At 37.4% G+C, this 13,968-nt stretch overlaps 1 protein-coding gene across 1 annotated transcript; it reads left to right on the plus strand.

Moving 5' to 3' along the window:
* Positions 1–234: 234 nt before the first annotated feature.
* Positions 235–1,649, plus strand: LOC149544264 (epoxide hydrolase 2-like). Its single transcript, XM_089795942.1, has 5 exons — positions 235–310; positions 406–617; positions 793–963; positions 1,058–1,305; positions 1,403–1,649. Exons 1-5 carry the CDS (start codon positions 241–243, stop codon positions 1,647–1,649), a joined length of 948 nt encoding a protein of 315 aa, XP_089652068.1. The 5' UTR covers positions 235–240.
* Positions 1,650–13,968: the final 12,319 nt, after the last annotated feature.

Genomic DNA, 13,968 nt, shown 5'->3' on the forward strand with positions numbered 1-13,968 from the left:
AGGAAATGCCTTTGGCGATAATTAAAATACAGAACTATTATGCATCAACACATGCAGGTTTCATAATGTAATCTCTGACAAAATCCTTGCTTACTTCAGCTTTTTTGGGATAGCAGATGTGGACAAAATTCTTAAAACGGGCACATTCGACACAAGATCCTGTTATAAGCATTCCCCACAACCACATATTTTCTTCACCTTGGAACGTTTTCTCTTTTTCACTATTAAGTGTTCATATTCATGGAGAAAATTCAGCACAAACATGTTGATGTTGGGGAACTGAAATTACATGTTGCAGAGTTTGGAACAGGTATTTCTGTACTTTTTTATTCAAGGATCCTTCATGTGCTCTTTGCTTATTGTTCTTATCATTTATGCCCACGGCTTGATGAGATTTTATTACAGGTCCAGCTGTGCTATTGCTTCATGGATTTCCTGAGATTTGGTATTCATGGCGTCATCAGATGATTGCTTTAGCAGACGCGGGGTTTCATGCAATTGCCCCTGACTACAGAGGCTATGGACTCTCTGATCAGCCTTCCCAAATAGAGAAAGGCAACTACGTTCATCTTGTCGACGACATGGCCTGCCTTCTTGATTCATTGGGCATTGAAAAAGTAAGTAAAATTATCAAATAGTTTAAACATTGCAGGATAAGACTGATTTTTAGACTAAAAGTTTTAAATAGTTAAAGTTGGCTTACTTTGATGTTTACAAATAGTTTAAATTTATAAATCGTGTTAATCTGATATCCCAACAAATAACCCAAGTCTGCTTCTCTGGGTTTTACAGGCATTTGTTGTGGGCAAGGATTTGGGAGTATTCATTGCATATTATCTGTATCTTCTCTACCCTAATCGAGTGAGAGGCATTGTAACAATGGGTTTACCTTATTTGAGACCAGCCCAAGAATCTATAGATTTGGATTTGTTTCCACAAGGATTTTATGTTAGACATTGGAAGGTGTCTTTTCACTTCCCCTGTTTCTGCAACGTAATGTCAGCCCTTAAATTGTCTTGTTTACTTATGGGGTTTTGCTTTTTTGGGTTGACAATAGGAGCCCGGAAGAGCCTTGGCAGACTTTGGGCGTTTTGATATTGAAGCAGTGGTAAGGAATATATATACCCTTTTCTCAAAAAGCGAACTACCAGTGGCAGAAGAAGGTAAAGAGATAATGGATCTCTACGATCCTGCAACTCCACTGCCATCTTGGTTTACTAAAGATGACCTTAAAATGTACTCAAGCTTGTATGAGAGATCTGGTTTTGCTTTCCCCATCCAAGTTCCATACATTACATTTATGAGGTAAATCTTAGAATTGATTGTTTCCGTTTTGTCTTTGAAACATTTAGTGATGGTATTTTATCATACAACTTACATGATCTGCAATTTGGATGTACAGCAAGTGGGGTAAATTGGCGGAGTTATTAGATTATACTATTAAAGTTCCAACACTTTTAATAATGGGTACCAAAGATTATGTATTCAAATTCCCAGGGATGGAAGATTATATCAAGAGTGAGATCCTGAAATCTCAAGTGCCCAATCTGGAGATAAAGTACTTCCCAGAAGGGAGCCATTTTGTTCAAGAGCAATTTCCTGAGGAGGTGAATAAGCTGCTTCTTGGCTTCCTCAACCAGCAGGCGTAATGCAGAGTGATAGTCAAAGCATTTGTTTGTCTTGTGAAAGGGGATTGCAATAAATTTCCACTATCTAATTGAATATTAATATAGTGATTACATGTAGTTTACTCTCAATGGATGAGTTTACAATAACTGGTTCTTTCTTTTAATTATCTTCATAATTTGTACCAAAACTTATGCAAGAATCACTTAGTCCTGAAGATAATATAGTTTCAAACAATATTTCTACCCTATTGGCCTTCAAGTTTGCAAGAAATATTGTATCTGTTTGGACACCTCCGTGTGTCACTATAAGTACTATAATTTTAGTGGATATTCTATGGTACATTGAGAATATTACACGAGTCACTAAGCCTGAAAGAGAATATATAGTCCCAATATATATTATTATCTCGACCTTCAATTTTGTAATAAATATTTTTTCTTTATAGAAATTTATGCTTAGGAGGATGACTCTTTTTTGTCTCCCTTTATTTGTATCATAAACAATACCATTTTTCCAATAGAAATTTATGCTTGGGAGGATGACTCTTTTTCATCTCCCTTTGTCTGTATCATAAACAATGCCATTTTAGTGAAGATTTTGTTGTACTTTGAGAATGCTCATGAATAAGTAATGTATACTTACATGAGGGGGAGGGAGGGCGAAAGAGAGAGAGTGTGTTTTGCATACTCTTCTTTTGATTCATCTTTTTATAGGATCTTAGTGTTTATTTATTGATCACAACTATCTATATAGAATAACTACTTTGGTGAGAACTTGAATCATTGTCACTAATGGTGTATCTTTTAATTATGATTATTGTGCTTTCTCTTCTCATGTTGTGGCTGATTACTCTTTGATTCAAAGTAAAAATATTAACATTAAGGATGCTTTGGTATGTGATGATAGTATAGTTCTTGTTTCTAATGTACATATGCTCTATGATATTATGTTATCTATGCAGCTAGTGTCTCATCCCAAAATTCTATGAGTTCATCTATGGTCTATGGTAATGCCGCTAATCATGTTCATTTGTTTCATAAACATAAGGTTATACATTCTAATAATAGAATTAATCATTAGGAGATATTATGAAACATATTTGGTGTCAAATGAAGTTCACTTTATTAATAATCCTCTATATGTAATATGAAACAAGATCTTTTGAATTGGAAACTTGTCATGTTCTCTCTTATCAATGTTGTTGATACATCTAGATATGTGTGAAAGGTTTGCATATATATCATTTTAATTAAATTTATGAATATAATTGTATATACATAAATATGCGTACATCATATATGTATGTGTATTTGATGTATATATGTGTAGACACCCAAAAATAGGCAAAGACTAAAAACAATGCAAATTTTGATCAAGCAACACAAATTAAGGATAAAATTAGATGAAAATAATAGACTTTCAAATCAAGGATTAAATTAGGTCATTAATCGATCAAATCATCTATCAAATCAAAAGAACTTAAATCAACTTTAAAAAGAGGAGAAAAACTATTTGAACCAAATCATAAAAATAAATAAATAAAGGAAAAAGGAAAAGACAAAAGATTGAAAATAAATGAAACATTTTATTAAATCAATAAAGCCATTTATCCTCACATAAGTGAAAATCCTCCTTTTTACATTTAAAAGAATTGAAAAATCCTCATTTATCCTCACAAACTAAGTTTGTTGGACTCTTCCTCTTGGTATCTTATGAGATATTTCCAGTTTTACCATTGCATCTAGTCAAAAGTGAAACCTTGATTCTTACCCCCAACCACTTCTAAAATCTTATAAATAGGAGGAGAATTCAAGAGCAAAGGGACCCAAGTTTGATGCATCTGCACTATAGGCATATTTAGAGTTGTCATTTTAGCATGTTAGCATTGTTATGATAGTGAATTCATGTCATTCTAGTGTTATTTTAGTATTATTATGTTGTTCATTTGGCATCATTTAACACTTGTTTAGTCTACTGCATGCATATATCATAGCATTCTAAGGTTATCATCATCATAATATCTACATTATGGTATAGATCTTGCATAGACACTTGCAAATCTACATTCCTAGCACACTCTTGTTCTAGAACTATCACTCAGATGCTAGTCTAAGAGAAATCTTAGCGGTTATAGTTAGGAAAACATGGGACATTCGTAGAGTCTCTATTTGACAATGATTTCTTGGTTTTAGATTAGTTTGTTGTCATTCTATTTCCACTCTTCTCTAAAGTCTCATGAATACACGAATCCACAATGTACAATATGTATATAAGAATACACATACTAATACACACACATTTTGAAAGATTCATTTCAAATCCAGTTACAAGATAACTAATAGTTATATGGGGAATACATAATGTACATGTAGAACATCATATGTGGCACAATGCATTCAAGCACTAATGAAATAATTTATGGTGTTATGATTGTATATAATGAACATCAAAGTAACTTGAACAAATTACAAATGAGACATCTCAAGGCACACCTTCAAATCATGTATGAATTCTCCTGTACTACATCATGCGTTTCATGATCACATAACAAATTTTTTCATAAAGAGGCACCATTGCATTAATCTTTATTTGTGTGCCATGACATAAATGAGGGCATACCTAATTGAGTGCAAAAATCTAGGTGATAAATATGTCGGTACCATGTTTGCCCATTTGTTTACATTGTTATTTTATGTTCTTTGATATTTTCAACCTAGTGTTGTCACTTAGGATGCATGATTGTTATTTGATTTTTCATGTGATGTGTGGATTCATTCTTGTTCATATGGAGTACTTGGTTTTGGGTAAGGCTCTGAAGGCTTCCCTAGTTGTATTGCAATGGTGTTTTGTTGAGTAATACATGGTGATGGATGCTTCTGGAGACTTGATTTTCCCTCATGACACTTGTCTCACATTTTTTTGGGTATGTTGTCTGTTCTCCTACATGTTGATTCCAAGTGCTCATTTACAAAAGGTCTATAATGGTTTATGTACAAATTATCATTTTATTTGTTGTAAATTTCCTTACATTGAGAATCTTGTTAGGTACACAAGTCACATGGGGTGTGATCAAGTTCTTTTATTGAAATGTTGATGGAAGTAGCATCCCCTTTATGGTATTCTTGTATGGTGATATTTTGTATGTATTTGGAATACTTATGATAGATGGTGTTGAACTATTAAACTAAAGTCTTAAATGTCGATGAGTCACTTGTTAGATGCTATTATGATGTAGACCTAGAGTAATGGACACCCAAATTTGTTTGTAGTCCACTAGAAATATGATTTCTTTCATGGGTGAGGTGATGGAAAAGTGTATATTGTGTAATCTATAAACAAAGTACTCACTTCTCCTTCATGCAGTGAAGAAGGTTCTTGGACAAGAGTTTTTATGGTCATAGCATAGGTACATGGTGAACACATATATAAAAACCATATTTATGGTCTTTGCACTTACCAAAGGTGTTGGGAAGGTTAAGGGAAAAAAAATGTCAGTTTCTCTTCCACCATAAGTATTTGGGTGAAATTGATGTGATTATCAATAATATCGATGAGGATAACATGATTCCCATCCTTTAGCAATACAACTTGGGGACTACTTGGGGTTTCAAAAGGGTGGTGAATAAATTCCCACTAATTATAACTATGGAACTAGATGAGTTGAGTCAAGGTTGGGTGATATTGTTGTCACTTAGGTTTGCACCCTTGTCCAAGGCCTATGCGCAAGGACAACCTAGTGAAACATGGAAACAACCTCCAAGTTGTGGGACTTGAACTACGAGGTTGAGTCTCTGGAGAAGGCCAACTTTCTCTTACTATCAGGGCACACCTACCTACTCTTGGAGAGGGAAAGGGAGAAGAAGAGCATGAAAGCAAATCTACCTAGTCTAATCTAAGGAGGTGATGTACCAAAATAGAGTGTTCAGACTTTATTTTTGCCCATATATGCACTACAAAGCCAAGATAACATTCAAGAGACATACACACCTAGACTTATGTCAATCGATAACCACATACAGATCAAGAAACCAAATTGAATAACACAAGGAAAAGGATTTCACTTATATATTATCCAATAGGCTGAAAATAGACACAGTATGCAAGCCACAGACCTCAATAATACACCAATGAGAGGCAAGATGGATGCACATACACATCGATGGCTAAAGGAGATGATACAGAATGTTATACGGCTCAGAGACAAAGGGAATTTTACACTGCAGATCTGCGAGCAGTAGCAAAGAAATCAAAAAAGGAGTCCCCTAGAAAAAGATTACAAAATTGCCTTTATAGTTCAGGCATAACTGAGGATTTTTGCATTACATTTACTTCTCACCTACTGGCATTAACTTCTCACCCTGGGAATCCAATCAAAGATTTGATTTGAAAATGGTTTGCATACCAAAAAATATCTGATATTTCTCTGAGAGAGATCTTGGAGAAGACAGAAATGACGCCACAACATTTCCTGACATAGTAGATAGATCGACTGGATGGCTGGAGTGTCTTTCCACACCTGGTATTCAGTTTGAGTTGGTGGCAATTAATCACACGATCAGATTCATGGAAAAACTTTGGTCTCTTATCATTCCTGGTCTCATGAATTCGTCGAAGTCAAACAGTCATCCAGGCTATACAAGCTAGCTGGGCCATGCGGGCCAATGATACTCCTTATTTTTTGCCACCCTGGAAGTCCTCTCGCAGTTGACCACCTTTATCGAACTGACGGCGCCACCCTTCAAATATTAATACTAACTGTGACAGTTACTCTAACTGTCAGTCGCCAACCATCAATCTCGATCGGGCTAGTGAGACACGTGTCATCAGGGCACTATGTCGCCAACATACACATCGTGCAGCTTCTTCATAGCGATACAACACCATCTGTTGATCTCTACAGATCTGACGATCGTGAAGACTCATCATGTGTCGTACTTGCTTCCTACCCTGGGCCCCTCATACCTGGCGCCACCTTAGTAACCGCACCATGCTTGAATGACATCTGGCCATCTTTAGCGTACATTATTTGGCGAGACCTGGTCCCACGAGGACACGTGTCCACCAGGTGCCAACTCGCTATTGTAAATCCCATGTAACTTCTTCATAGCACGATGGCACCTACCGTCGATCTGACTTGATCTAATGGCCATGAATGATCTGCCCCTCTTTACTGCGTTGGCTGCATGAAAATATGGTCCCACCGGGACACGTGGTGCCCGGGCACTATGTCACCAATGTTATCTTTCGAGTAGTTTCTCATAGCGCGATGGCACTTGCCCTTGATCTCTGCAACTTTGACGGTGGAGGACTTAACCCTTAACTGTGCTGGCCACGTTGAAGATCTGGTCCCATGAGACATCTGTGTTTTGACCTAGCATATGTGGCAGTTCCTCATTGGTCCAACGAAGCACCACCCTAGCAGACTCAAGACTTGACCCCACGGAGAGGCCACGTGTCGACTAGGTGCCATGTCGCTATGAGAAAATCGAGGTCAAATTCCCATAGCGCCATAGCGCCCAACTGATGACATGTCCTCTCTCTTGCACATGGCCCCCTCTGATTTGCCACCATGGCACTGGACTCTGCCAACTGGGCAAATGAGGTATGAAATGGGACCCAACCACTTGCCTGAAGCTCTCACCGTTGATCTCTTCCATTGCCGTGAACCTTGTCGCCGACACTAGGACTCACCGTAGAAAAAAAACCTCCGGCCGACTGGGCGCTATGCCGCTATCAAAAAACTTGTGAGTTTTCTGATGGTGACATGGCGCCTTGCCACCTTTTGGACTTTCCGGCCCATCATGAAACTAACCACCCGCCGCTAACTTTCTCGATGACACAACCTGCCCACTGTCAGACCCTTTCTTCAGGCGCTATGTCACTATGCAGATTTTCCAGCCAACACACAACAGTGACATAGCACCCCTGGCACCACAAAACTTTTCTGACCCACCAAACCTGCTGCCTGGCCTGTAGGACCCACCAGACATGTGTCGAAAGGGCACCATGTCGTGAATGTATACCTCGCGCAGCTTCTAATGGCGAGATAGTGCTGACCATAGATCTTCTTCAGATCTGATGGCGGAGAACCTACGGGCCGCAAAATATAACATAAGGCTTGGCATTAAAATGATACTAACTTTGGGAGTTAGCCATTGAACAAGCCAAACGTTTGAAATTTGAAACTTTGGCAGGTGACAAAAGATAACAGATATCAATAGGAATTGAGAATTCCTTCAGAAGGTGGCTTTTATCCTCCCTAAACTCATTAAGGAGTGGATGAGATCCTACAAACAAAGGGAAAGGTATTGGGTTTCAAAGATGGGTGATGAAAACAATGACAATCTAGAAGCCCCACTACTGTTTGACTCTAGTGAAGATTGGTGGGTAGCTAATGTTAGAGATGTGGAGGAGATCTCTAATGGTCTTCTTGATGCATCGCTAAACCTTTGGATACTTTTTGTGAGATTAACATTCAAGAAACTTCAACAATAGGATCTTGCATGTTAATAAGGTAAATTTTGAACAAGTTCACTCCCAAAATCTCGTACTTTCTCTCTCCCAATACGTATGTTGGTCATTTTTTCTTTCCCACCAAAATTTCCATATTTGAATTTAAATGTGGTAAGGTTCACAATTTTGAAAATTCAAATAAAATGGGGTGCAAAAAATACTTCATACTAAGTTTTAGGTTATGTTTTATTTCCTAAGTGATTTTGCACTTTAATATTCTATGGGCTCACAACTTTCCCATTATCAAATTGTTTCATGATCTATGGTGGTCACTTTGTCACTATGTAGAGTTGCATGACCTTTATTTCGTGCGACATAGTGATGGCTCAGTGGACCCCTTCTTGTTAGAGCACTTTGACATTTTGTTGGTTATTTATTAGCTAAGGTATGACTATGCAAGGTGGTTCCTTTCCTTTTATGCACCTATTCATTGTGCAACCTCCTTGCTATCAGATCAAGGATCATCAAGGGTGGTCGCTTTGTGATTTTGTAGAGTTGCATGTTCTTTATGTCATGCGATAAAGTGACATTGTGTCACATTGTGTGTCTGACTTTCTTTGGAGGGTCATCCTTTTGACTGTGCTGACATGTTAGTGTCATGTCATGTAGGCCAAAGGGTGACAAGGTGATGAGTCAGATAGAGTTGGCATACAATGGGAATTTCATTGGCCAAGCCTCTAATGTGTCGAGGTTGAGGGCCACATGTTCTTAGTTCTACCTTCTACTAGATCTAATGCAAATAGATCAAGGGTGGTCACTTTGTCACTTTGGGGAGTTTCTCAATCTTTAATCATAGTGACAAAGTGACGAGTTGACATGTAGTATGGTGGGTCCTTTCCTTTTGTGGGTTGCGGTATGGTGGGTTAGTGTCAATAGGTTGGCAAAGGACCATGTTTCTATTGGTTGGTGCACTAACTAGTTGGGTATACCTTTAGGGCCATCAAATGGAGGAAGATCAACATCTCTCATCTTGTCGCTATAGGAACTTGCTCGATCTTTAGTCATAGTGACATAGCAAGGTCTTGTTGCATGTCTCGGTAGGCCCAAGTTAAGTTGGCATCATACTTAAGGTTGACAGTATCATAAACCATCATAGTTAAGTTTGAAGGTGGCATGGTTAGTTAAACATGATATGGTCAAATGCGTGAGACTCCATGAGGTGGCAAAAGTAAATAATATGGTTGGTCCACATGGAGGTTTCTGGTTGTATGATCGGGTTGACCTTGCTGATTTTGTAAGCCAAAAATAGGGAAAGATTGGGTTTCTTGTACGATCCAATCTTTTTGATCGATCCTAAGCTCTCTAGTTAATGCTAGGTTTCAAATGATGCAAAGGCACTCTTTTCTACTGCTTGGTTGTCCGTTTTGAGGAATTCTAGCATTGATTGATGTCATTTTCATCACTTCATGGGTTTTCTCTAGTCAAGGTTTCCATGATTCTCACATATCTGAAAGTGTACTAGATTAGATCTTTTTAGGTCATCTTGATTGTTCCTTGAGCACTTAATGGTAGTAGTTGTGGATTTTTTAGTCTTTGTAAGATTTGGTCTTTCTCTGATTCTCTAGTATTGCCTCTATGCATACTACTATAATTTCTTATGCCTCTTAGCCATGATAATCCTTTGTTGATTCTCTTTTAGCCATTAACATATTGTGAAAGTTCTCTTTGCCTCTGGGTAATGTTTTTATCTATATTCTACAATTTGCATGATTGTATCTACTTTTGACATTTGAATGATATTAAGTGAAGATTCTTCCTATAGCATTCTTTTGTTGTCTGATCTACATGTGGTTTTTGAACTAAGAAAAGTCTAAATTTGTATTCTTTGAGGTTATAATTGGTTAATTGTGCATTTATTGATAGAGGTAAGGTAAAATACTCTATATTGGTGCATCACCCCTTAGGTTAGAGTAGGTAGATTTTCTTTCATGCATTCCTTCTCCCTTTTCCTCTCCAAGTGTAGTTAGGTGCACCTTGATAGCAAAGGAAGATAGCCTTCTTCAGAGACTCAACCTCATAGTTCAAGTCCATAGCATGGAGGTTGTTTCCATGTTTCACAAGGTTGTCCTTAGGAAGAAACTTTGGACAAGGGTGCAAAATTTTGTGAGAAGAGTTTTTTTTGGAACACCTAGTGGGAAACTATATCAAAAAGATTTCAAGTCTATTGGTGTCAGAGAGAAGAATTTTAAGTTGATGCTGAGAAGATAGTGTTGCTCTTAGTATTCTGGGCCTTCAAGAGGGTCATTTCTACATAGCACTTGGCAACTCTATACCCTTCACATCTGGTTTCATACCTAGTTGCAGTGATTTACAACCAAAGTTGAAACAAGGGCATCTTCTAGAGGTAATTTCCAATATCAAGAGCTAAATCATTTTCAAATCTTAGAAGAAGGAAGTCTAGAGTATCTTTATCACTAGTTTGGAGTACAGAGGAAATACATACCCCTACAAGATCAATTTCTACTCCTCCTATTGCTAGATCCCAACCTAGGTTGCAATTAGCTCATATTAATAGACCACTTTCTTATATGGCCAAAGCTCATGGTTTTACCACCTTTAATGGTGGAAGTCCTCTTTTGTTAGCCCGAAGACATGACATACCAGTTGTTGCCCTTAAAAGTATACTTGAATTCACTAGTGAAACTTCTATCTCTCCCTTAAAACACATTCAAGAGGTTGCAAATGTTAGCAATATCCATGGTATTACAGAAGATGATGTTGCTATTAGACTCCTAGCTTCATCCTTAAAAGGAAAAGCCCTACAATCGTGTCAGAGGCTATCACATAGTTCTATAATGGATTGGGATGGGTCAAAAGCAAGACTATGTAAACATTTTGAGGACAATAGTGACTATTTGTCACTTTTAGAACATCTAACTACCATAAAAAGAGCCCCCCATGAATGTATGACTAATTTCAGAAGACATGGGATAGAATACCTACTTTAGTAAAGCCTACCCTTGGTAATGCCTTCTTGCATTATCTCAGATCTTTCAACAGTGATATTGCCACTACAATCCAAACCATGGGAGGAGATACCTTACTTGATGCTTATGAAATAGCAATAAGGGCAAAAAACATATTGATACAAGGAGGAAAACTAGCTCCAAGGCCCCATATGCCTTTCTTTTCTTACATGCCAAATCACCAACCAACAATGGCCCCTATTCCCACAACTTCCACATCATAATCCCTTGCTCTAGCCCCTCAAGCTTCCACATCTTTGAATGGAATGGATGATTTCAAGGAGACAATATAGTCTATGATGTTGAACATAGATAAAAGATGCAAGGCCAAGAGAAGAAGTTGGAAGATAGCTCTTCTATGATGTAGAAGATGAGAAAAAAAGTGGTGACTTTGGAGAGACAACAAGCTCAAGGTAATAAGGCTCCTCAATAGTAATATCAAAATTTGAATAATGGTAGGCCTCCAAATCATAATTATGGGAATACTTCTTTTGATTAGAATATGCAAAAAAATCACACTTCTACCTCAAAGGCAAATCAAAGTAGGGCCACAGTCCTCCAAAACAATATGGCTCAAGATCAAGATTTTTGTCCCTCCTACAACTACTTTTATGTTTATTGTATGTGTCAAAAGGTTGAATCTTATTTGGCTTTGACTACCTAGGAGCCTACAGCAGGACAATCATATAATGAAAACCAACCCAAGGATGCCTCACATATGCAAAGACAGAGTGATTGTTCCTTCATGAATCATTCAGTGGAGGAACATTATAATGTAAATAAGGATTTCATTGCTCATAATAGTAGGAGCAAAAGAAGAGTTGTCAAAGATGCTACCCCTCCTCCTCCTGATCAAGCTTCAACATCAAATGCAGTACCTCATGTACAAGTAGCAAATGATCAACCCAAAGCTCCCTAACAATAAAGACAGAATAATAAAAAAGGAAATATGAATGGCCCCAGGCTTATTCCAACTCAACCCCTAACACATGCAGTTCCCAAGGCTTTTACCAAAGCACCTAATGCCTCTTTTAGTGTGGTAGAGTAGCTGAAGAAGACAAATTTGAATATTTCCATGTGGGATGTTGTTGTTACTATACCCATGCAAAAGAGGTTGTTGCAGCAAGAATTGGAAAGCATTGAACCAAAGGATCTACCATCTAGCATGGAAAGTGCCACAAGCCTAGTACAACCATCAAGGGAGGTAGCTACAAGTAAAAATGTTAGACACCCTCTATTTTATATTTCTTTGATTATAGGGGATAAGCTAATCCACAATCGCATGATTGGTTCAGGGGCTAGTAGTTCAGTGATGCCTAAGTGTGTTGTTGATGCTTTAGAAATGAAATATGAGCCAATTGTTAGGGATGTATTATAGTTGGATGGTAGTATTGTCAAGACTATAGGGATCCTTTCAGATGTTAAAATGGCCCTACATGCATGCCCTGGTTTTACTACGACTCAAGACATATCAGTTGTTGAGGTCAAGCCACACTTTGCTATTTGTCTTTCAAGAGATTTCACTACACAAATAGGTGGTTACATATCTTATGATTGGTCATATATGTTTTTTAGAATAAGATATGGAACCAAGGCTTCAATCAGAGTGGAGCCTCTAGCCCTCCATCATATTGAGCCCTACACCCCTAATCTCATCAATATGAATTGTGCTATCCTAGAGATGGATGAAAATGACATAGCAAATGAATCAACCAATTCTCTAGCAGAGATATCTTATTTTTTCTTAAATGAATGGGCTAATGAATATCAATTTGAACCCATATTAGAAGCCCTTGAGATAGGTATTGGTACATACTGTGTATCAAAAAAGGATGCTCCTATCCCTAACCTTATGAATACCAAAGAAGATATGAATGGGATGTGGAGTATGTACTTTGATGGATCACGAAACAACAATGGATCAAGGGTGGGTGTGATGTTGATTTCTACTACATGATTAAGGCACTACTTCTCTTTTAGGCTCCAATTCAGTTGCACCAATAATGTGGCCAAGTATGAATCCTTGATTCAAGGTCTCCTACTTTCTCAAAAGAGAGGAATCCAAGCATTAAGTGTATATGGAGATAGTAAGTTGGTGGTCAATTAGATAAGAAATTAGAATATCACTAAGAATGGCTTGCTCAAGTCTTACAAACATAGAGTATGGGATTTTCTCAAAGGTTTCAATGCATTTAATATTCAAAGCATCCTTAGAAAAGAGAATAGACATGTTGATAGAGTTGTAGTAGTAGGTGCATCTTATGATATCCCAAAGAACCTTGAAGCTAAAAAGAAGCAATAGATTCAAGTGGTAGTAAGGCCTGCTATTCCTGACAATAGCACCAATTGGAAAGTCTTTGAATCTGATGCATAAATTGTAACTTTCTTATAAAATGAGGCATAATTCTTAGAGAGAAACCAATCTAGGTTGCATGACTAGCATGTAGATCAAATCATCAATCCTAGTTCCAACAAATTGCCTAAGGGTCTCATTACCGTAGAAAGTGTCTTCAACCCTGATGACCAAGGAAGAAATAGAAGCATGAACCTACTTTTTGACAAAGATGATTTTACACCAATTGTGGTCATTGATGGAAAGTCCTTAAACATCAAAAAGGTATGTTCTGAAATTGAGTAAGAAATTTTTATTCATCTATGTCAAGAATTTAATGATATATTTTCTTGAACATATGATAATTTAAAAGGTTTTGACCCAAGTTTGTTTTAGCATACCATAGATTTAATTGATAATGTCAAACCAGTAAGACAAAAGAAGAGGGTAGTGAATCCTAAGATTGAACCCTTAATGAGAAAAGAGTTATCCAAGCTAATTAAGGCTAATATAATTTTCCATATCAAG

The sequence above is a fragment of the Cupressus sempervirens genome, chromosome 8 (genome assembly GCF_028749045.1).
Source record: "Cupressus sempervirens isolate cs-2001-9-10 chromosome 8, ASM2874904v1, whole genome shotgun sequence".
NCBI lineage: Eukaryota > Viridiplantae > Streptophyta > Pinopsida > Cupressales > Cupressaceae > Cupressus > Cupressus sempervirens.